The following is a 26,040-nucleotide window of genomic DNA, read 5'->3' on the forward strand; positions in this document are numbered from 1 at the left end:
TGATAGAAGTTTTAGAGTTGACAATTTATCTTGTTGGTTAGCTTCATTAAGTCTACATTTCTTTTTTTTTTTATTTTTTTAAAGATTTTATTTATTTATTTTCCCCCCAAAGCTCCAGTAGATTGTTGTATGTCATAGCTGCACATCCTTCTAGTTGCTGTATGTGGGACGTGGCCTCAGCATGGCCCGAGAAGCGGTGCGTCACTGCACGCCCGGGATCCGAACCCGGGCCGCCAGCAGCCGAGCGTGCGCACTTAACCGCTAAGCCATGGGGCCGGCCTGAGTCTGCATTTCTATGCAGAGGTGTAATATGGTCCTAGGATAAAGAATTCCTTTTATTTCACTGTATTTTTAGTTTTCTTGAAACAACTCTATGGTGACCTTGCTGAAGAATTAGTAAAAGTTTTACAACAGATAAATAAAATTTCCTTTCCCATATCATGGGTAACACATACAAAATACTAAGTTCAAGATATAGTATCAGAATCTAATACTTGGTATTTTTTCTCCCTTTTTGAAAAATTTTTAATTACCCAAATAACAATCAATTATGCATTCTTTTAAAAGAATAAGGCTAAAGATCCCTTTGATCCGTGTAAACCCCTCAATCCCAAACCCTGGTCCTCCTCCCTATCCCCAGAGGAAATCACTTCTCAGTATGAGGTGTTATCCTTCCAGATCTTTCTTCATAGTTTTCCCAGGGGTTCAAAGAGTTATTCTCTTTGAAACTCAAGCTTGTTTAAATGTTACTATTTCAAACATAAAAATGAGTTGCAAGTGTGATTAGAACCAAAAATATGTAGTCATTATCTTAGTGAACGTGATTCATATTTGACAACTTGTCTTTATTTAGTTTTGCAAAAAGGTTTGAAAAACAAAAACAAAAGTTAAATCATGCAGGCCTCTCCACCCCAACACACCTTAACATTTCCAAAAGTTGAGCAAATGACTTATCTCGTTTGATCAATCTAGAGTTTTATAAACACTTTGAACAGTACACAATGACATAGTTGAGAAGCAGGGAAAATACACAATTTTATTAGTTTGATTACTTTGGCAATTAATGTTATGCTATGAAACTCATTTTTCATTGACTAGCATTAAGATCGTCATAACCTTCAACTTAACTTTTATCAAGGAGCCTGGGATACTGTAACAACTTGAAATTTCCAGTTGGGTAGTAATGATTATATTCAGCATGATCTTTACCAGAAAGTCAAATATATAACTTAGTTCCTCGGAATTCACATTTCTTGCATTCAACTCTAAGAAAGGAGTACAATGAAACACATTCTTATGTCTGAAAATGCGATACTTTGGGTAAACTATATTAAAATAGGCTTATCTTAAATGGAATGATATTGGTAGCTGTACTTTTATAATAATTACAGACTTTTGAAATCAAATATTGACCAAAGCGAAAGCAAGAGGACTTCAGTAAGGAGAAACAAGGTAAAAAAGTAAAGCCAAATGGTTAAAAAGAAAAAAACCAAAATCAAATTTATATTGGAAAATTGAATTTTATTTTTACTTTTTGCTGAGTCTTAGAAAGAGTTTAGATCATTATGAATAATGAAACCTTTAAATCATATCTGGCATCTAAAAAAAAGTATTACCTTTTTAGTGTTTTTTATCTGAAATGTTTTCCTTCCCTGGTAAAGGTTGGATGGGATAGATGGTAAATTTCATGTATGTCATAAATACTTTTAATCCTAATAATTTACCAGTGTGTTTAGGTTATTGCATATAGTGTTTCCTAAAAATTGAGTCACTTTTAAGCTTTTAGTTCTTTGTGAACTATCAGATACTAAGTTTTAATAGTTATCCCCTTCTATAACAGTTAAACGGGAAGATCAGTTCTGATCATGAAGGTAAAATAACAGGAAACTGAGAAGATACTGACAGGAAGGATTGCTAACTCTATTACTGTACCAGTGGATGGTGCATTTCCTAAATCCTCCTTTTCTCCACTTTTTGCCTACTATAGCCCAAGGTTTGATTATTTCAATATTTGGCCTTCACAACAGCAAGGGAACCAAAGCAGGGTGGGAAGGGAAGCTATTCTGACATTCAGGACTTGTGGTTAAAAAATCCAGGGGAAAAGTTGATGACTTTGACAGAGATGGATATTAAAAAGTTTTTGGGGACTTGTTTTACTTACACTATCAGAAATTTCCATCGTTTTTAATAGTTTATCATCAATTTTACCTTCAAGGATATTGTAGGATTTGGCTGCATTGTGGCTTGCTGAAAAATGCAGAATTCTGTAATGAATGCATCTACTCCTATAGTAAACATGAATAGCTCTCTTATGGGTAGCATCACTGTTTTCTTCCCTTTTTGTGATAAATATTGAGGTGGATGGAATATTTGGAATAGTAGTGTCTTTTCAGCATGAAGTAAGGCATAATGTTTAGATTGAGGCCTTTACTATTGGCCTAGTATAATATTCCGTGATGAAAGGAATATGTCTAGTAAGAATTTTCATAGATCGTTATTTAAGTCTTCAAGTAGTCCTTCTGATAGGAACTGTAGATAGGGCATCAACTAATATGGAGATTAACAGATCATTCCATAATTCTCTGCAAATATTAGATGAGTTAAAAGGAAACTTTTTTTCCCCAAGTATGAGTCAAATTCTGTAGTTGTCTTCATTTAAGAAGTTTTTTCTTCAGATTTTACATATGATCCACAGTAAGAATAGGGAGGAATTATTTAGAGCTTGCCAGCAAAGTTGGAAGGCCCAGTGGTTACAATACCTGAGGATGTAAAGTGACTAGCAGTTTGGCAGGTCATTGTGAAATTACATTAAACCAAGTAAGTTCAAGATCTTTCAACTCCAGTACACACATAATTAAAAGAAGTCTCTGAGATGTTTTGGCAGTGCTTTTATTATCAGGGCTAATTCAGTTCTGGAGGCCCTTACTGCTTTTTCAAGTTCCAGAATTTTTTGACTCAAGTTTTCTGCAAGTGAAGGTTTCTTCTGGGTTCCATAGGAGCCCCTGAGGGGCCTCAGGGATGCTGGACAACAGAGGCAACTCCTGCTTTTGTGCACAGAACTGTGCTTGGCACTGTCCCCAAGAGATCCTTGGTAATTCAGGGATGAAGAGTGCTGATTCACAGACTTTGGAAGGTGATGTATATCATTATATTTTCTTCCGAGGAAAAGCTCTGTAAGAGGATTTAGGCAAATTGGAGGAGTCTCCCAAATTGAGTATGTGTATCCAGACCTATTGCTTAAAAACGTTTTAAAGTTCCTAGTGCAGATACACTTGCAGAAATCAAAGGCTTTAAAAAGCAGTATGCAAACTAGAGCATCTCTTCACAAGAAAACATTTAAAATACCTATCTTCCTTTCATTGTAGACATTGGCAGCTACTCTTCATCCACTGACTGAAGCTTTCCACATTTCTCTGAAAGGCTTGAGGTTACTATTTTATTGCCTTTGTTTCCAATTTCAGAGGGAGAGGCAGGTTCCTCTGTTTCATAATCTTCAAAGGAGCTGAAAGAAAACAAAAGTGAGTTAACGATTTTTTTAAACAAGGTTTTAACATTTGGGTAGAAGTCAGTATGGCAAACTAGAGACTGAAGACTGAAGCTTGGCAAAGTACCCTCACAGTTGTTCAATGGCAATCTAAACACCGAACCACTCTGGAGGAGACAATGCTCGAACAGAAAACACATTCTTCTCCCTCTTCTTTAAAGGCCAAGTTCATGTTAAAATTTGTTGAAAATGCACTGTATCAAGCTTTCCCTAGGGTCTTTGGTGGGAATGAGAGCATTATGGATGATGCTAGGTTAGGGAGGGTATGAGGGCCATAAAGTACAAGCTTTACATGAATGCTTTCATTGAAGTGTCTTCCATGTAGAGTGGGGAAGTTTCTCAACTCTCAAATTGCTTTATAGCTTCCATGGTTTCCAGGAAGTACATCTAGATGTGCAAGTGTGTACACAGAGCAGACTAAAGCCCATTTGAGGATTTCCTTCCATTCTTTGCAGAATTCGACTGCATATTCCCTCTGCTAACTCGCCGTTAGAGGTTACTGCTATCCCCTGAGTTCCATAATCTCCAGACTACCCCTGAGGGTGGCTTTAAGGCAGAGATGACAAAATATTTTATCTCATGGGAGTGATGGCTATTTGAAGTATTAAATTGATAAATATTCCGAGACTACAGCTGAGCCCAGAAGAACATACATGATCAGTTAGCAATGTCTGTTATAGTATTTGGCATCACCGGCTTAGCCTTGTTACCCATTGCAGGGACCTTCTGCACATCACAGAAATTTCTGGATATATAGTCCCTTTATCAAAAAGCTACCAAGGCTGGCTAGTGAGGAAAAATATGCTGAGGCAGGTATATCCAGTAGGTGGTACCTATTCAACTTTCTAAAACATTTTTGAATAGAGGGTAGAGAATGTTAAAAAAAAAAAAAAAGCCTATCTGATGTTTGGAAAACTTATCCTTGAATACTAGTTTATGATCCTATCAAAAATTATTTACACCTGGGTCATTTTGCGAAAATACTCGATTCCATACTTAATTTCCATTTCCATTCTTCCCCCATCTCCTTGAGGCCTTGATGTAACTGGCATATGCTGGATAAGGAGGCAGTGAGGAGGGTAACTTTGCTTTAATGGAAGTGAAGAGTTGATGGAAACTTCTCAAAGAAAAAATTCTAGCAGTGCAGTGTCAGACAATGTGACTCTTTATTTCCTGTGAGAGTGGAAGACATTTTTTTCCCCCTTGGTGCCTTAACTTGCTGTCTGAGTTCTCAGTGTCTTAAACACCTCAATGCAGATCTAGGAATAAGTTAAAGAATTAAGTCTGAACTGAAACTCATTCAGTAAATATTTGAGCTCCTGTTGCTAAGCATGAGCCAAATGCTAGGAATACAATGGTGAAAAAGACTAACCCAGCCCCTTCCTCACAGAGCTTGTAGCCTAGTGGAGGCCATCTGTGGTTAATAATGGTTAAATGGTTGAGCCTTAAAGCATGGGCTTTGGACTCAAGACTCCAAAGTCAGGTCCAGTCTCAGTTCCATCACTTAATGTGACTTTGGCATGTTACTTAACCCCTCTGCGTCAGTTTCCTCAACTAATGAGACAATAAACAGCAGTACCTGCTCCTCATAAGGATTGAGTGGAGATTAGGTGAGAGGGCCTATAAATCATAAACTCTTGGAAAATTTTAGGTATTATTTTCATGATGAAGTGCTGGGGCTTACTGGAACAGGATAGTGACACCTAAGCCTGTATTGGGGAGCAGAGTCACGTTTTTTTGTATGTCACCTGTGAATAAAAATTTTACAAAAGAATACATATTTTTCCCCACTGTAGCCTCATACCAGAAGTGTGATTTCTAGCAGTTGACTTGTTCCAGTCTAGTACATAAAGATATTCCAGTGCCCTCTGAGTTGGGTATAGTGGAATGGCACCTGCATTTCTTTGGTTCTCTCAAGGCATGAAGAACAGGACTATGCACAGAGACTTGGGAGGAATCTTATGGATTGAGGGAACTCATTCAGAACCTTTTGTGAGTATCCTGGAGACTCTTCTTACTCTAACTCAGTGTTTCTCAGCAGGGAGTGATCCCCACTGCCCAAGGAGACATTTGGCAATGTCTGGAGACATATTTGATTGTCACAACTGGGTGAGTCCTCCTGGCATCAGTGGGTGGAGTCTGGGGATGTTATTGCTAAACATCCTACCATGTGCCAGACAATGCCTCACAACAGAATTATCCAGCTTAAAATACCAGTGCTAGTGTTGAAACTCTGCTCTAACTCTTGCCCCTTCAGTGTCAGAGCATCCCAGGGTTCTGGACTAAGCTCATCTCATTTTGTACATCCCTGAGCAATCGGTCTTTCTCTTAACTTTATCCACCACTTGTTCACCTGTGGCTTCTAAATGTACATTTCCAGCCTCAGCCTCTGTCTAAGCTGGATACCGCCATGTATCCAACTGCCTACTGTATGGCTCTTCCAGTATGACAGCATATACAAACCTGAGCTCATCCTTTCCACACCCCTGGCTCTCTCTATTTTAGTGAATAGCATCATAATCTAAACACTCAAAGCCAGAAACCTAGTTATCCCAAGTTTCTCTTTCCTCCCCTCTTCAAATCCAGCCAGTCTCTCCTACCACTTTCAATACCATATGGATACAGTCCTGCCTCTTCCTCTCCATTGCCATTCATTTAGTTCAGGGCACCATCCGTTCTTGCTTGAATTACTGCAATAGCTTTCTAACAGTTGGTCTTCCTGCCTTCACTCTTGTCACATACCCTTTGCTATTGCCATATAAGGCTATTTACCATGTCAGAATGGGTTATAGTCTTGATACTGGCTCCACAAGATTGACATAGGGGAAGCCATATTGTAGAAAAGAAACCATACTGTAACTTTGAATGACCTCTGATTGATTAACCCACACGTGCTCTGTGGATTTGGTTGCCTCTCCCAGCTGCTATAAGTTGATAACTTTGTTCTCTTGAGTTCCTTAGGAATGTGATGACCCCTGGGCAGAAAGTCTATGCTGATAGCCATCATCAATGACAAGTGAAAGATCAGGGTATTGATCTTTGGGCATTGCTCTGGTCTTTGATACATATCCAGTAAAACAAAAGACTATCAGGAACTAAGAAGAGATGGATGCTCCGACCCTGAGACTAGATATCTGCCTCCACCCTGAGACTAGATGTCTGCCCCCACCCTGAAACCAGATGCCTCCCCCACCTGGAGACCAGCCTCTATATAACTGGCCTGTAGTCTTTGTTCTGTAAGAAGGTTCTTTTGGACATTAGTTGCCCATTTTCCCCCTTGCTGGCAAGCCATAATAAACTGCCCTCTCTCTGCCACCATCTTGCCTCTTGATGATTGGCTTTTGTCTTGTGGTGAGCAGATCATGCTCTTTGTGTGGTAACAGTCTCGGGACCTAATGCCACTGTACGTGTTTTCAGTGGCCTGCAGTGCCCTTCCTCCTTTGGTTAACTCGTGCTCATCTTTTAATCTGAGACATCATTTAAAAGGTTCCTGATTCCCAGTGCCTGAACTACCACCTCTCTTATTTAGCTGTCTGCAATGGCTTCCTTATTTGTCTCCCTGCTTCTATTCTTGCACCTCTACCAATCTAGCAGAGCAATCTTCAAAAAAACATAAATGGGATTACATTACTTCCTTGTTTAACTCCTTTCAATAGCTTCCCTAGACCCTGCATGATCTAGGCCCCTGCTAATCTTTCCAGCCACATTTCCCTCTGTTGCCCACTATACTCCACCTACACTGACCTTTTAAAATGTCCTCAACACACTGTTTCCTGCTTCAGAGCCATTGCAACTGTTTTTCCTTCTGCCTAGAACATTTTTGCTCCCTGCGTTTTGCATAACTGTTTCCTCCTCAACCTTTAGATTCTCATCACCTCAAGAAATTCTTCCCTCAGCACCCTAAGTTGCAAGCCTGTCTTCATTATTGGTTCATCCTATTTGTTTCCTTCATAATTATATAATTAAGTGTCTGTCTTCCCCACTCGACTATAAAGTGTCCGTTTTGTAACTCACTAATTTCCTTGAGCTATAATATAGTGTCTGGCACTAGGTCCTTAAAATGAATTGTTGAATGAAAAGTGATGTTGTAATGCTCTTGTGAAATGATGTGTTGAGTTGTTGGGGAAGGCTGGAGTCAGTAAAATGGTGAGGGTGCAGAAGTCATCTTCAAGTCACTCAAGTCAAAACTGCAAGAGCCTTAATCTTTATCCTGTTCCCTAGGAATTCCTGAGGGAGAGAGAGTGTTAACCGATTCCTTCTAAAAGGAAGGTTTACTTGTAGGTCACTGGGATTCCTCTGGACTCAAATGAAGATTATTTTATGAGGTATTCTCTGTTAATTTAACTGGCCATTTTTGAATGAGTAGATGGGTCAGAGGATTAAAGCAGAACTCATAGGGTTCACAAACGGCTCACTAGAAATCCTAGGTTTCAAACTGAGGACAAATTTTTTAACTTAGTATTAATATAGTATTGTTTGCATAAGGGAAAATAGTGGTTCCTGTTATTTTTGCTAGTAATATGATTGCCTTTAGAAACCTGTTGCCCTAAGGAAGTTTCCCCTTTTAGATGAGCAATTTCTGGGCAAAAGTATTAAGGCTGGTTCTGCAGATTCCTGGGATGGAAGTAGAATAACTGGAATGAGCAGAAATAATGACTGGCACATACGTGGTCTGACAAAGGATTTGTATGCAGTTTCAGGGTGTTGTCTGGGAATTGTGGTTTGATTCCAGTTTTGGGATTCTGACTATTTATAGGGGCAAAGGAATGGAGTGTTTGATTCAGGGCTTGTCTGAGGAAATCTAAGACATATGGCAGCTATAAGCATAGAATAAAATGTTTAGCTCTGTAAATTGGAGTCTATGTTTTAGAAATAGGAGTGGATGAGTTTTACCTTTATACTTTTAAATAAAAAATGGGATCCTAAGCCATTTATGTAAAATAGATTAACTGAAATACTTTGGAAGTTGGATATTTGGTTCAATGAATTTCCTTGTTGTTCCGTTCAGTGACTAGAAACTCTTTTGTTTTAACTCTTGTTAAAGTTTCCTAGTATGTACCACCTACTTTCCTGCCTCAGAAAATTGACCTCACTTCATTTTTGATGGCTGAGGATTTCTTGCAGTTCCCCAGGGTCATGAGCCATCAGTTGTTAATTCTTAGTTATTCTGGACGTAGACAGTATAAAAATTTGGGTTAAATATATTCTAATTATGAACTTGAAGGGAGGGATAGGATTTCACTTGTTTTTTTCTTTTTCTTTCTTTTTTTTTTTTTTTTGGTGAGGAAGATTGGCCCTGAGCTAACATCTGTGCCCATCTTCCTCTATTTTGTATGTGGGATGCTGCCACGGCATGGCTTGATGAGCGGTGCATCTGTCCATGCCCAGGATTCGAACCTGCAAACCCCAGGCCTCCAAAGCAGAGCGCGCGAACTTAACCACTATGCCACCGGGCTGGCCCCTTCATTCATTTTTATTGCCAACCACAGTGTCTTGCATAGAGTAGGTACCAGTGAATATCTATTGAAATAAAATTAGGCTTTGATTTGTTTTGTTGAATGCAGAAAAAATTAAAACATTAACTTCAGTTCCATATAAAGGCTCTGTTTATTGAGCACTATAAAAAATGACTCAGAACTATTCTACTTGTAAGACTTAACTCATGCCCTGTCATTCCTTCTTTTTCTTTTCCTAAGCCTCAATATATATACATATGTACCCCCCCCATCCATTATCCTGCTTCTCTGCTAAATTATTCCACTTCACTGAGGACAATCAGGCTCTACACAACCTTCTACTCCAGACTTGACTCTCACTGGCTACATTCCTGGAAGGTTGCTCTGGTGGCTGTTTGGCTGGCCTTCTTTGCCTATGGTGCCTTATTTTCCAGGACCGATGGAAGTAAATGTGGAACTCTTACAAAGAATACTGCATGTAAGTTTATATTTAATATGAAGGAAAAAGCCACCTTTAAAAACATTCAGTAGAAAACAATTCTTCTAAACTAGCTAAATGTTCAGTATTAGGGAAATGGATGTGAGTCATTGCTTGACAGAACACTCTGAAGCATTAAAAGTCATGTTTTCAAACACACTAGTAACATTAAATATCAAAAAGAAATATACCAAAGTGTAAATAATGGTTATCTCTGGATGACTGAACCAAGGGTGATTTTAATCTCTTTGTATTTTTCAATTTTTCTGCAGCAAGCCTGTATTTCTCTACTAATCAGATAAAAAGACTCGCAGAATAAAAAAGAAAATTGTGTTTAATTTAGGTTAATCAAGTGTAAAGCTGTTGGTGAAATACGAGAATATCCTGTAAGAAAGTAGTTTTAAGATAATGTAAAAGACTCAACTGAAAATCTGAAGTATTAGTCAAATTGTCCGAAAAGCTTGTTTCTGATTATTACAGGTCTCAGTTTCTTAAGATAGCAACATGGAGGACCTGTTAGCCTGCTTTGCATAATTTCTGTGAAGTTTTTAACTTACTCTATTGCAGAAACCATAAGGATGTTAATTACCAAAAAAAAAAAAAAAAAAAAAATTTGGATCATAACCTGTTATCCTCATATAGATGACACATTTAGTTGAATAGGTTTACTTGAATAGGTTTATCTTTCTGGTTTCTCCTATGATCCATTCATTACCTTGGTAGAATTTATACAAGTGCTGTTGTATGCTGTGAGCATGTTGTGTGCTAGATGTGATGATTAACAATGTTTGCAGCCTCATACCTATGGAGACCCTTGGGCCTCTTGCACCTCACAGAAATCTGGAGTCATTACTAGGTTACTTACTGAAGGCATTACCCAAGTACCAGCCTTGAATCATTAGGACAGGCACTTGGCCCAAAGGCTACCTATGATTGTTGTTAGATGGTAAAGTAGATGGAGAATTTCAAGTTGTTTTTGGAGGGTCAAGTCGCCTGGGCTCCTGCAGTTATCCTTGTAGTGAGGGTGGCTTCTGGATTATTGCTGTCTTCTGTGCCATTCAGTAAACATTTGCTGAGGATCTCCTATGTCCCTAACAGTCTGCTGGGTGCTGGGATTACAAGATGAATATAACAAGGTTCTTTGCCCCGAAGAGGCCCATGTTCTAGCAGAAAGACAAATAGCTCCATTTTTCCCAGCATTTATATGCCAGACACTGTTAGGTACATTATTTCTAATTCTCGTACTGTCCTGCTGTTCATGCAACAGATATTTACTGTGTGCTAACTGTGTGCTGTGTTCTGTGCCCTGGGAATGAAGGGAACGAGGTAGGTAGTGGAATGCTAATGTTATAGCTGATTAAATTCTAGTTCAGAGAGATTATGTAATGTGGCCAAGATCATAGAAGTGGCAGTAATACTAGCCATTGTTTACTGATTACATAGGCACTATGCCTAAAGGTGTAATACAAAGATTATATACATTGTCTTATTTAATCCTTAACACAGCTCAATGTGGCAGGTGGTATTCTCATTGTATAGGGGATGCTGAGGCTTGAATACCTGGGATTACACAGCTAGTAAGTGATAGAGCAAGGATTTGAATTTATTGGGTTTGTCTAACTCCAAATTCTGTGCTCTTAACCATGAAGTTTTATTGCATCTCTTCTCATACAGGGATAGTAATAGTAGTAATTGCTACTATTTGTCAGGTATCTACTATATACCAGGTGTTCATATATATTATCTTAGATTCTCACAACCACCTTGGAAGGTAGTTGCTAGTGTCTTCTGAAACTGAGCCTCAGGAGTCAGATAACCTGCCCAGCTGGTGAGTGGTGGGTAGAACCAGATCTGTCTCTGCTCTTTCCATGGTACTACAATTCTTCATCCCTTTCAATATTTGAGTCTGGTAATTTCTGTTTGACAGACTCATCCTGACTTATTTGTAATTCCTCTTGAGATGAAGCCCTGTGTGGTGTAGCCTTGGGATTCTGGGTGTGGCCTTGCTTTTGAACCATGTCAGTCAGCTATTAACTGTAAACAGGTCTTTCTTTTCCTTTGTTGACATTATAATGCTCACTCTACAGGCTGTGGCTGTTGTAAGCCTTCTCCTCTACCCTAGGGACCTCATCACCCACATGTGTACTGTGTAGGCCTTATCTTATCTCCCATAACATGAGAAGAGTGTCCAGCAGAAGCCTCTCATATACACTGGTTGAATTTCACTACAGCTGGTCTCTGCATCTCCTCTCGTGACCCCTCACCTGTACTTCTGTCTGCATCTCTTTGCCTTTCCTCTCTCCCTCCACACACACTGGCACCTCCTCTGAGCACTACCACAACTAGAAAAAACTTTTGCTTAAGCCAATTATTTATTCTCTTCAGCTGCCATCAGTTTCTCTTTTTAGACTGACTAATCTTGTTAAGTGTTTAGACCTGCTATCTCTATTTTCTCCTTCCTGTAAAGGAGTTTACAAAACAATATGTAATATAAATGCCATTTCTGTAACACAAATTATTTATTTGCATAGAAATGGGTAGAAGGATATACTCTTAAATGGTAAGACAGGCTGTCTCGGGGTGGTGGATTTTAGGTGAAGATTTTTGTTTATTTTCTAATTCTTCTGCAGCGAATACATATTACCTATGTAAACAGATAAAGGAGAAAAATAACTTCTTTTTCCTGTTTATTAAAGTATATATGCTTGTTATATGAAACTTATAAATCATAAAACAGTATAAAAAGCCAGATTACTTGTAATCTCATAGCCCAGAGTTAACCACTGCTAATATTTAAGAGCCTTATCTTTTAGCATGTGTATATAGATAGACACATTTTTAATACTGAGATTATATCACAAACAATTTTGTAACCCTGATTTCTCCATGTTGTTTTTGTGCAAGCACAAAATTTAAATGTCTGCATAATATGACACATAGATACTATGACTATTGTACATTTGTGTTGCTTTGAATTTTTTATTTTAGAATTACATGTGACCAATGCCAACTGTTTGGATAGAACAATTCTATCCAAATTTCTGATTATTTACAGTGGATACCCAGAATTAGAATTGGGAGTCGAAGGGTATAAATTCAGGCTGTTGCTACATATTGTCAAATTACTTTCCGGGGAGGTTGGGCCAATTTGCTTCTACTGGCAGTGTCTGAAAGTGCTTGTCTTACTACACAGTGAGCCTACAGTGAGGTGTTACTGCAGTGTACTTTCTCTATGAGAAAGCAGTTAAGACACTTTATTTTAATTGCATCTGTCTGTTTTCCCTGCTAAGGCAGGGATCTTATCTGTGTTCACCAATATTCAATAATGCTTAGTACATAGTAGGAATGCAAACATTTACTGAATTAATATTATCTTTAAAAAAATCTTTTAAAAAATTGCTGCCAATTTAAAAGCTGAACTTTTTTGGCTCTTGCTTTTTTAAAACCAATTTTATTCAAGGATAATTTATATACCATAGAATTCACTGATCTTAAGTGTTCAATGCATTTCAGTAAATTTTTACAATTGTGCAACCATCACCACAATCCAGTTTTGGAACACTTTCATCTCTCAATCTGCCTCTCTTCTCCCTTGTGCCTATTTGCATTCACTCTCCACTTTCATTCCCGGAACTAGGCAACTGCTGGTCTGCTTTCTAGCTCTATCATTCTGCCTTTTCTAGAAATTTCATAGAAATGGAATCATATAATATGTAGTCTTTAGTGTCTGGCTTATTTCACGTAGAATGATATTTTTGAGAGATTCATCCATGTTGCACGTATTCTTTCCTTTTACTTATTGAAGTATAATTGGCATACAATAAATTGCTTATATTTAAAGTGTACAATTAATAAGTTGTGACTTTTGTATACACCTGTAAGAGCATCATAACAATCAAGATCATGACAATATCCATCCCTCCCAAATAAAGTTTCCTCATGCCCCTTTACACACTGTCCCCTTCCCCAGGTAACGACTAATTTGCTTTCTGTCATTATAGATTAGTTTGCATTTTCTAGAATTTTATATAAACGGAATCATATAAAAATGGAATATATTCTTTTTTTGTCTAGCTTCTTTCACTTGGCTTACTTATTTTGAGATTCATCCAAATAATGTGTTGCTGTGTTTATCAGTAGTTTGTTCCTTTTTTTATTGCTGAGCAGCATTCCATTATATGGATATACTATATTTTGTTTATCAATTCACAGTTTGATGGATATTTAGTTTATTTCCAGTTTGGGGCTACTATGGATAATGCTGCTATACACATTCACGTACAAGTCTTTGGGTGAATATTTCTCTTCGGTAGATTCCTAGGAGTGGAATTGCTGATTCATATGATAGAGAATTCTTAATATATTCTGGATACGAATCCTTTATCAGGATGTTTTGGAAATATTATCTCCCAGTTTGTCTTTTCATTTTCTTAATTGTGTCTTTTGAAGAGCAATAGTTTTTAATTTTGAAGGAAGTCCAATTTATCAATATTTATTATTGCTCTTGCCTAACCCCAGGTCACAAAGGATTTCAGCTCTTTCAGTTAGGTCTCTTAGCCATTGTGAGTTAATTATTTTTGTAACTCAGAAAATACAGTGTGAGGTGTTTTCTTTATTTTTATTTTTTGCAAATGAACATCTAAATATTTCAGTATCATTTTTGAAAAGACGACCCTTTCTCCTCTGGTTGAAAATTAGTTGGCTATATACATGAGGGTCTATTTTTCTAGAGTGTTTCATTGATCTATGTTGATGCTTACCATAGCTACAATGTCTTGATGATTGCTTTATAGAAAGTTTTGAAATCAGGCAGCCTAAGTCCTTCAACTTTGTTCTTTTTAAAAACTATTTGGCTATTGTAGGTGCTTTGTATTTCTATATAAATTTTAGGATCACTGCCAATTTCTACAACAAAGTCCTGCAGGGATTTTGATAGGGAATGGGTTAAATCTAGATCATTTTGGGGAGAACTGACATTTTAATAATACTGAGCTTTCTAATCCTGTTTATTCAGGTCTTCTTTAATTTCTCTCAGCACTCTTTTGCAGTTGTCAGTGTGCAAATATTATAGTTCTTTGGTTATATTTATTCCTAAGTATTTTATTATTATTATTATTATTGTTTTGGTGAGGAAGATTGTCCCTGAGCTAACATCTGTTGCCAGTCTTCCTCTTTTCGCTTGAGGAAGATTGTCCCTGAGCTAACATTTGTGCCAACCTTTCTCTAATTTGTACATGGGACGCTGCCACAGCGTGGCCTGATGAGCGGTGTGTAGGTCCATGCCCAGGATCTGAACCTGTGAACCCCGGGCTGCTGAAGCAGAGCACGTGAACCCAACCACTATGCCACTGGGCCGCCCCCAGTATTTTATTATTTTTGATGTTATTGTGAGTAGAATTATTCTTTTTATTTGAGTTTCACTATTTGTTCATTGCTAGTATATGGAAATACAACTGATTTTTGTATATTGAGCTTATATTCTGAGTCCTTGCTAACTCACTCATTAGTTCTGGTAGTTTTTATATAGATTTCTTAATGTTTTCTACTTAGTAAAGTTTACATAACCTATGAATAGATAGTTTTACTTCTTCCTTTCCAATCTGAATACTTTTAATGTCTTTTTCTTGTCTTGCTGCACAGGATAGGACCCTCAGTTACAATGCTGAGTAGAGATGATGAGGAATAGAAACGTCCTTGCCTTGTTCCTGATCTTAGTGGGAAGGCATACAGTTTTTCACCATAAGTATGATGTTAACTGTACATGCCTTTTATCAAATTAAGGAAGTTCCCCTTTATTCTTACTTGGGCGAGAGTTATTGTGAATGGATGCAGGATTTTTGTCAAATGCTTCTTCTGTCTATGGAGATGATCATGTATTTTTGTCCTTTATTCTATTAATATCATCTATTATATTAATAGATTTTCAAATGTTAAGCCAGCCTTCCTTTCCTGGGATAAACCCCACTTAGAGTTTATAATCTTTTTTATATGTTGCTAGATTTGATATGCTAAGATTTTGTAAGAAGTTTTATATTGATGCATCAGAGATATTGGTTTGTAGCTTTAATTGCTTGTGATGTCTTTGTCTGGCTTTGGTATCAGGGTAATATTGGCTTTATAAAATGAGTTTGGAAGTGTTCCCTCCTACTATTATTTTTCTGAAAGTATTTGTGAAAGATTGGTATTATTTTTTTCCCTAAATATTTGGCAGAATTTACCAGTGAAACCATCTGGACCTCGACTTTTCTTTTGGGGAAGACTTTTAATAGCTAATTAAGTATGTTTACTTGATATAGTCTATTCTGATTTTCCACTTCTTCTTAAGTCAGTTTTGGTAATTTGAGTTTTTCTAGGGTTTTGTCCCATTTCATCTCAGGTGTGAAATTTATTGGGATCAAGTTGTTCATAACATTCCTTTATAATTATTTTAAGTTCTGTAGTGTCTATAGTGATGCCTTCCTCCTTCATTCCTCATTTTGTTAATTTATGCCTTCTCTCTTTTTTTCTTGGGCTAAAGATTTTTTAAATCTTTCCAAAGAAGCTATTTTTGTTTTCATCAATTCTTTCATATTGTCTTATTTTCTATTTCATGGCTTTCTACTCTGATCTTTATTATTTCCTTCTTTCTACTTATTTTGGGTTTGGTTTGCTCTTCCTTTTTCTAGCTTCTTAAGGTGGAAGGTTATATTAATGTTAGACCTTTCTGAGCCATAAATATTCCTCTCAGCACTGCTTTAACTGCACCCCATACATTTTGTATGTTCTTTTATTTCATTCATCTCAAGATAATTTTAAATTTCCCTGTGGTTTCTTCTTTGGACCAATGTGTCTTTAGAAGTGTGTAATTTCCAAATATTTTCGGGTTCCCAGATTTCTTTCTGTTATTGATTTCTAATTTAACTGTATTATGGTCAGGCAACATACTTCATATTACTGTAATCCATTTGAATTTATTGAATCTTGTTTTATTCCCCTAACATATGGTCTGTCCTGGAGAAGTTCTGTGTGCACTTGAAAAAAATGTATATTTTGCTGTTGTTTTGTGGCTTGTTCTCCATTGATTAGATCAAATACGTTGACTATGTTGTTCAAGTCTTCTGTATCATTACTGATTGTCTCTAGCTCTATCAGTCACCGAAAGAGGAGTGTTGAAATCTCCAACTGTAATTGTTGAATTGTCTGGCAATTTTTGTTTCATGTATTTTGGGGCTCTGTTGTTAGATACATATACATTTAAAATTGTTATATCTGGCTATTACATTTTAACTGTTGGTGAAGTGGGAATTTCCATGTTTATTTCTAGGGTGCAATTTCTGTCTTTTGACTGTTTTAGAATTGGTCAATATTCATCTTCTTACTACTAATCTTGAAGAACTTGATTTATAAAAGAATACTATTGGTCATATGATGCAACCCAGTTAGTCTGCCTTTCGATTTGATACAGAATTTGTTACTATTTTAAATATACTCAGATCTATAAATAATTTCCTTATGAAATTCTCCCATTACTTTTATGCTTTTAAAGTCTTTATTTGCATGCAGACATTAGTTTAATATGCACTTTTTTTTACCCCACCACAGACAGCCAACATGTTATTGACTAGTTAGTCTTTTCTTGACACATTTAAGACACTATCTTTATCATTTACTACATTGCTATGAATAAATTTTCTGTTTTGGCATGGATACTATAATGGGTTTAATTACTATGGCTTTATAGTACATCTCCCCCATACCCCACCATACCTTTCTTTCTTTTCAAAACTCACTGCTATTCTTGTACATTTATTATTGTTCCATGTGAGTTTTAGAATTAGTTTATCAAGTTCCACAACATATTTTGGGTGATTATATGAAATTAATAAATTAATTTGAACATGGAAAATGGTCTTCAATATCTTTCAGTGAAATTTTATTTCTTCTTCATATATATTTTTCAAGTCACTTTTTTTCTTGCTATTACAAATGGGAATTTTTTTCCTATTATATTTTTAACTGGTTACTTCTGGGGTATGGGATTAATACCCTTTACCTGTTAAGGAGGTGCTCTTCTTAAGTTTGCTTAGTTTTAAGATTTTTTTTTTTCCAAACCAGAAAACATTAAATTTTATCACATGCTTTCAAAGAATCAGTTTATATTTTATGTTTTTTTCCTCCTTTAATCTGTCAATGACAGATTTTGTAAAGCTGAACCACTGTTACAATCTTGGGATAAAACCTACTTACTTATGATGTATTCTTTTATATACTGGTAGATTTGACAAATTATTTAATCTTCTGTCATTCAGTTTTCATATCTGTAAAATGGGGGTAACAGCATCTACAAAATAGGGATTTTGTGAGCACCCAATGAATTAAAGTACTCAGAATAGTGTTTGGCACATAGTATACTTTGTGTGCGTGCGCGTGCGCGTGTGCAAATTAATAGATTTATTTTTGCTTAAATAAAATTTTCATCCTTCTATGTCTTTTATTTGGGGGTACTTTGTCATCTTTTTTCTTGTATCTTGAGAGGATAGCCTAATTCATTTCTTTCAGTTTACAGGTTACAAATTTCCCCTCGTCCATATCCTGTAGATTCAATATAATACTTTCATTGCCTGGTTCTAAAAAGATTGTAATTTGTATTTTGATTTCCTCTTTAGCTTAACAGTTATTTTAAATTTTTAAAAATTTTATTTTTAGGGGCATAGCAGTTAAGTGCGCACGCTCTGCTTTGGTGGCCCAGTGTTCGCAGGTTCTGATCCCAGGAGCGCACTGACGCACCACTTGTCAAGCTATGCTGTGGTGGTCTCGCATATAAAGTGGAGGAAGATGTGCACGGATGTTAGCCCAGGGCCAGTCTTCCTCAGCAAAAAGAGGAGGATTGGCATCGGATGTTAGCTCAGGTCTAATCTTCCTCACAAAAAAACAAAAAAATTTTATTTTTAGTTTTCCAGATATATGCATTTTGTTGTTGCTAATTTCAGGTTACACTTTAAATAACAAATGTGGCCTGTATGCTAGCAATTAAAAAAAAAACTGTTGCAATTACCTTTGTACCTTAATAAACAGGCACTTTTGTGGTGGTTCATGTGTTCATGTGGTTGGGTACCAAGTATACTTTTGAGTACCTCTCTATGAAAGCTTTCTAATTCTATATTCTTATCATTTGGCCTGTTTGATTTTTTTTTTTGTGTGTGAGAAAGATCAGCCCTGAGCTAACATTCGTGCTAATCCTCCTCTTTTTGCTGAGGAAGACCGGCTCTGAGCTAACATCTATTGCCAATCCTCCTCCTTTTTTTTTCTCCCCAAAGCCCCAGTACATAGTTGTATGTCATAGTTGCACATCCTTCTAGTTTCTGTATGTGGGACGCGGCCTCGGCATGGCCGGACAAGCGATGCATGGGTGTGCGCTCGGGATCCGAACCCAGGCCGCCAGTAGCGGAGCATGCGCACTTAACGCTAAGCCATGGGGCCAGACCTGATTTTTTTTATTTTGGCCTGTATTATTTTTACATGACTGGATTTGTCAATTTTTTCCTGTATTTCTATCATATTTGTTTTATATATTGCATAAAGTTCATAACTTATTTTCATGGCCAACTGTTGAAATACTGACAAGTCTCTTTTCAAACTTTGAATTCTATTTGTCTCATTAACATAGCCATGCCTTATTTCCTCTTGTTACTATTCAGGTGACTGTTACCTCTGTGTTAGGTATGAATCTCAAGACTTGTATACAGTTGGATTTTTAATTCAATCTGAGTTTTGTGACAAATACTATATCTGGACTTATTCTGGCTATTTATTTTGTACTGTCTATCTTTTTGTTTCTTCTTTCTTACTATAGTGGGCATCTGTTGTTCCTTTTTCACTATAGCATTCCCCCTTTTCCTGGCCATATTCTCTTTTTTCCCCCGTTTTCCTTAGGAACACATATGGTTTCGATAGACTTGACCCATGTCCAAGCTTAGTTCTAGGCCTAACTCCTTCAGGAGTTGGTACAAGGACTGGACTCAAATCAGGCCAATTACAGTCAAGGGACACATATCCTGGGCTTTTGTTGGAACTTGTGAGAAAGGGATTTTCTCTTTTATTTGAACTTGAAGCTATTAGGTGATCATCTTGCTATCACATATGAAAAATCTGCTGAAGAATTAAAGAAAAGCATTATCTAAGAGATGAAAGAGAGAAAATCGTCATTTCTGAAGTCAGTACTGTCCCTGGACTTTTCAGTTCTGTAAGCCAATAATTTCCTTTTTGCGTATGCTTTTTTTTTTGCTTATGCCAATTTGAGTTCAGTTAGGTCACTTGCTGATTACCATGCTTTTCTTCTAGTAGATTGAGTTTTCTTTACTCAGTTTTTTTCCAGTTAATAACTATTGTCTTTTTCTAAAAATGATTGGAAAGTTTTCCATTTTTATTGACCTTAAATTTTTAAGACATACTTTAACTCTAGACATTGTTAGAGAAATACGAATATATCAGCATCTACATTCTCCACTCTAATAAAGATTCACAACATATTACCCTGACCTCCTTTTACTCTCTTATGTTAACAGTATCTGTGATCAATACTTATCTAGTTCTAAGAATAAATTTATTTGTTTTTTGGTGAGGAAGACTAGCCCTGAGCTAACATCTGTTGCCAATCCTCCTCTTTTTGCTGAGGAAGACTGGCCTGGGGCTAACATGCCCATCTTCCTCCACTTTATATGTGGGACGCCTGCCACAGCACGGCTTGATAAGTGGTGTGTAGGTCCACGCCCAGGATCTGAACCTGCAAACCCTGGGCTGCCGAAGTGGAGCACGTGAACTTAACTACTACGCCACTGAGCTGGCCCCCTCTAGGAATAAAGTTTACTAATTTTATTGCTCAGGATTATTATTATTTTTTTAATAATTTTATTTATTTATTTATTTTCCCCCCAAAGCCCCAGTAGATAGTTGTATGTCATAGCTGCACATCCTTCTAGTTGCTGCATGTGGGACGCAGCCTCAGCGTGGCCGGAGAAGTGGTGCGTCGGTGCACGCCCGGGATCCGAACCCAGGCTGCCAGTAGCGGAGCGCACACACTTAACCGCTAAGCCATGGGGCCAGCCCTCAGGATTATTTCTTGCATCCCACTATTCCTCTAGGATCCATTTACTTTCTTGCTGGATAATACTGTATAATATTTCTTGCAGAGATAGTCTGTTGGTGGTACACTTTTTGCATCTCTGAATATCTGAAAATGTCTTTATTTGGCCATCACATTAAAATAGGAACAGAATTCTAGGTTCAAAGTTATTTTCTTTGCCGTATTTGAATGATATTGCCCCATTTCTTTTTGTGTTCACTTTGTGGGTAACCTGTTTTTTCTCTCTGGTAGATTTTCAGTTCTTCTCTATTTCTTATGTATTAAAATTTCACTCTAGTACAGGGATTGGCAAACTACAATCTGTGTGCCAAATCTGTCTTGCCACCTGTTTTGGTGTACGGCCCATGAGCTAAGAATGGTTTTACCTTTTTACATTTGAAAAAAAACCTAAAAGAATATTTCATGACGTGAAAATGAAGTTAATATCTCAGTGTCTATTACTGAAATTTTATTGGAACACAGCCACATTCACTTGCTTCATATTATCTATGGCTACTTTCATACCACAGTGGCAGAGCTAAGTAGTTGTGATAGAGGCCTGCAAAGCCTAAAATATTTACTACCTGGCCGGAAAAAAATTGCTGATTCCTGTTCCTGTGTATGTTTTTATTTGTTTAAACACCTAAAATTCTGGGAATTATCTGGCTATTATTTCTACAAGGATTTTTCACCCCAGTATCACAATCAATAGTCCAAATTAAAAACTTTTCAGATGTGTCCATTCTGTTATTCAGCCCAATGACTGTATTTTTCATTTAAATTTTTTTCTTTTCATTTCCAAGAAACTGGCCAGTCTTGCTTCAAGAGCGCAACATTCTCTCTTATCTCTAAAAATAGTAAATATACTCATTTTGATGTCTTGTTCTGATTGCTGTAGTGAGTCTCCTTCCAAGGGTGAAAGTTCTTTCATTTGTTGAATATTTTATTGATATTTGTCAACTGTTTGATATTTGTCCACTTTTCTACATAGTTGAGAACAGACTGCTGCCTCTGTTTGCACTGGCTGCTTAGGAGGGGGCAATGTGGGGTTGTTGCTAGTGTTTTCAATGAGAATGGGGGATGGATGGGCCATGCTGCTGGTGTATGGATATTTCAGTGGCTGTGCTTTCTCTGCTCCAAGATCCTACACTCATTGCTTTTGTCTTAGGTGTAGGATGGGATGTACAGGGTTTGACCTACCTGGATGTTTCTTTTTCTGGTCTCCCTCTTGCTCTTGGTTTCAGTGAAATTCGGGTATGGATCATCCTTAAGTGTTGCTCCCTTTGTCTCTAGCAATTATCTTCTGCATCCTCCTGCATAGAACCTAAGCTTTGTCTCCCTCTTTAATCTGATCCCATCTGCTTTTCTTCTTCTAGTCCACTGAAAGTTCTTCTTCTTAAGTGGTGCTCTGTAGTTCTTTTTTTTTATTATTATTTATTTATTTATTTATTTAGTGTGTGTGTGCGCGCGCGCGAGGAAGATCAGCCCTGAGCTAACATCCATGTCAATCCTCCTCTTTTTGCTGAGGAAAGACTGGCCCTGAGCTGACATCCGTGCCCATCTTCCTCCATTTTATATGGGACGCCGCCACAGCATGGCCTGACAAGCGGTGTGTCGGTGCGCGCCCAGGATCCGAACCCTGGCTGCCAGCAGCGGAGCTTGCCCACTTAACCACTACGCCATGGGGCTGGCCCCGGTGCTCTGTAGTTCTTATTTGTTCTTTTTGGTGAGGAAGATTAGCCCTGAGCTAACATCCGCTGCCCATCTTCCTCTTTTTGAGGAACATTAGCCCTGAGCTAACATCTGTGCCCATCTTCCTCTATTTTGTATATGGGACGCCGCCACAGCATGGCTTGATGAGCGGTGCATAGGTCCACCCCCCAGGATACGAACCCGCAAACCCTGGGCCGCCGAAGCGGAGCGTGCCAAGTTAACCATTATGCCACCGGGCTGGCCCTCTGTAGTTCTTAGTCTTATATGGTCTGAGAAACTGAAAACTACAGTCTGCTTTCAGTCTACCTCCTTGAAATGAGAAGCTGATCTGTATTATTGTTACTTTTTAGAAGTCCACTGAAGTTTTGTTTGTGGCCTAATTTGTATTTTGTAAATGTCTATGGACAATAAATCACAAAGGTATTTTATCTGTTTTCAGTGAATAGTTTACTATGGCTGCAAAAAATAGGTTTCAATTTCTCTACCTTTTTTTTCTTTTTTTTGTGAGGAAGATCAGCCCTGAGCTAACATCCATGCCAATCCTCCTCTTTTTGCTGAGGAAGACTGGCCCTGAGCTAACATCTATTGCCAATCCTCCGCCTTTCCCCCCCACCCCTTATTCTCCCCAAAGCCCCAGTAGATAGTTGTATGTCATAGTTGCACGTCCTTCTAGTTGCTGTAAGTGGGACGCCGCCTCAGCGTGGCCGGACAAGTGGTGCGTCAGTGTGCGCCTGGGATCCGAACCTGGGCCACCAGTAGCAGAGCATGCGCACTTAACCACTAAGCCACGGGGCCGGCCCCTCTTTTTGGATTTTTTGCTTCAAAAATCTGATGTTATCAGGATAGCTTTATTTAGATGTTCAGTCTTTGTTTTATTCAACCTTTGCTGTCATTCTATAATTGAATCTTTTTAATAAGTGAGTTTATTCCATTTACATTCACTGATTTAAAAATATTAGCCTTAGTTCTGTCATTTTTAGTTTATGCTGTGTGGTCTGTGGTTTTTTTTTGTATGTGTGTGTGTACATGTTTTCTGATTGCATTAGAATATACAGAGTCTAGCTTTGGTTTTTCAATTGTTTATTTTAAATTAATATTCTTAAACACTCGACTTATCAGCTTTAGAGGGTATCTGCTGAAGCCCTGCTAATGAAACTTACACATATATTTCTTCCTCCTTTCTACCTCTCAATTTCAGTTAAATTGTTATTTCTAGGATGTTACATATATATTTCTTCCTCTTCTCTACATCTCAGTTTTAGTTACATTTTTTTTTCCCCCAGAATATTATATTCTGATCTCTATCCTTTCTACATTTAAATGGATTGAATGCTATCATTTCTTTTCCGTCATGGCTGCTCCATTTCTGGGGTCTTTATTTTGGTTCATCTCTTGGTTTTATGATTATGTCCTTTATAAAGAATAGTTCATGGGTGCTATATTCCCTCCAGTTCTTACATGTTTGAAAATATTCATTTGTGTTTTCAGGCTTGACTGTCATCTTGGGTTAGTATAACATTTTGGGGTATAGAATTACTTTCTCTGAGAAAGTTGTAAATATTGTTTCATGATCTTCCAGTACTCATTTTTACTGTGGAGTTATCTGAGGCAAGGCTCATTTTTTCCCCCCTTGTCTGGTGACTTGCATTTTTAAAAAATGGAAAAAAAAACCCCAAATGAACTTTTATTTATCTCTGAATTCTGGTAAATTCACCACACATATCTGGGGTCAATCATTATCAGTATTTCCTGGACTATGGTGTGACTTCTAACCTTTCAGATTCAGATCTTTTATTTCAAAAAAGCTTGTCTATTATCTTTGAATATATTTTTTTTTCTATTCCATTTGCTCTGTTGTCTAATACCTATGAGTTAGATCCCTTTTGTTTTCCTTACATACACCTAATTTTCTTTCTGATACTTTATTTTGTTCTTTTCTATTCCATTTTACTTGATCTTTCAAAGCCTTCTTCCATGTACCTATTTTTTCTTTATGGTAGTCAAGAAATATACATCCACAAAATGATTTTTAATGGTTACATGGGATTGTACTGTGTATATGTAGGATAGTTTTATTAATCTTCCTATTAGATACTTAGATTGTCTCCAATTTTTCCCCATTTTAAACATCCACACTTGTTCTAACAGTAGTAATGTTGCTTCATAAGATCAGTAAACTTACCCTAATTCTTACTAAGGAAGCTCAACGCCAAAAAACTTTACGTCATGTTTGTGAATCCACTTGCCTCCTGTCTTTTCTTCTGATGCTGTCAGGCTTAAGATAATCAATGAATGATGAATAACTTTAAGGGTTTCTAAGTCATTGACATAAAAATGAGATCCCAGTTTTGTGGCTAAGCATATTAAGGAAATCTGCAGATTTGCAGGTTTGGTGATGGCTTCTTCAGTACTCTCAAAAAAGATATTAAAAACTTAACAGTAGGGGTGAGAAATGGTACAATGTCTATGGAGCACTACTTGACATTATGTACTGAGCTGGATATTTTCTGTTTATCCTCTAGATCTAATCTCCCCCTAGCTCTGTGCCCCAGGAGGACCCAAATGGATCACATCAGTGAGCTCTCTTGTCTTCTGGTTTCTGTTTGGAAGCCAATGGGAAGTGCTAGCAGGATACTGAAGGATAGGAGGAGAATGAAATTGGGTATTTATTCTAGCAGCTGTCTCTCAGCTGGGTTGCCATAGGTTGGCTAAATCCCATTACTGAGGGTCACAAGTCCTGTCAGGTGACCCTCTCCATATAGTTACTTACTATCTTTGGGTTCTGGTGATGGTTTCATCTCCTTGTCCTTTTAGGCCTAGGGATGGAAATGGCTCCCCACCATTGCTGGTTTTGTGTGTCTGCATCATTTCTTGTTGGTTTGTCTAAAATCCTCCTATGTCTTTGCAAGTATGCTGTTTGCTACACTTGTAGAAATTTATGCTACATATGTAAAAAATGACATGTATATGACTATTTATTGCAACATTATATTTCTAATAGTGAAATGTTAGAAATATAATATCTGTGAACAGGATTGTAAAATAATGGTATAACTATACAGTGTAATATTATGCAGCTGTAAAACACTTAGAACATTCATTACATACATCTGTGGAATAATCTCCAATTTATTGGTTTTTTTCCCCAACCTTCATTCTTTTATTAATTTTTTATTCATACACTCAAGGCCCCCAAAATATTTGTGAAGCCTCATTTACACCGCAGTAATCATAAAATACAAGTTCACCATGCTGTTCTCCCAATCTTTGTTATTGTTTTTAGGTTTACTGAGGTTTAATTGATATATAAGATATTATACACATTTAATGAATACATCTGGATGAGTTTGGACATATGCATACATCTGTACCACAATCAAAGTACTAAACATATCCATCACCTCCAAAAATTTCCTTGTGTTCTTTTTTTTTTTTTGTAGGAACACTTAACATGAGAGCTATCCTCTTAACATATTTTAAAGTGCACAATACCATATTTTTAACCATAGGTACTATGTTGTACAACAGATCTCTAGAACTTATTCATCTTGTATAGCAGAAACTTGATACAAATGTGGAAAAAGCAGGGTACCAAACAATGACTATAGGACGCTACCATATGTGTAAGAGAAAAAAGAAATAAAGTATATATGTATTTTCTTTAATATATGTACACATGTGTGTGTATATGTGTGTGTGTGCGTATATATGAGAGAGCGCGTCTTTGGCAGGGTACACAAGAAAATGA

At 37.2% G+C, this 26,040-nt stretch overlaps 1 protein-coding gene across 4 annotated transcripts in view; it reads right to left on the reverse strand.

The window, feature by feature from the left end:
* Nucleotides 1–830: 830 nt before the first annotated feature.
* The window catches only part of PPP2R3A (protein phosphatase 2 regulatory subunit B''alpha), a 165,021-nt gene continuing 139,811 nt past the window's right edge, over nt 831–26,040 (reverse strand). For all 4 annotated transcript variants that reach the window (XM_087430534.1, XM_087430533.1, XM_087430532.1 and 1 more), the window contains one exon: nt 831–3,502. In XM_087430534.1, coding sequence (XP_087286660.1) covers nt 3,376–3,502 — 127 coding nt within the window. In that variant the 3' untranslated portion in view covers nt 831–3,375. The remainder of the gene's footprint in view (nt 3,503–26,040) is intronic.

Source organism: Ceratotherium simum, chromosome 5, assembly GCF_057802395.1.
Source record: "Ceratotherium simum simum isolate JZ-2026a chromosome 5, ASM5780239v1, whole genome shotgun sequence".
Lineage (NCBI taxonomy): Eukaryota > Metazoa > Chordata > Mammalia > Perissodactyla > Rhinocerotidae > Ceratotherium > Ceratotherium simum.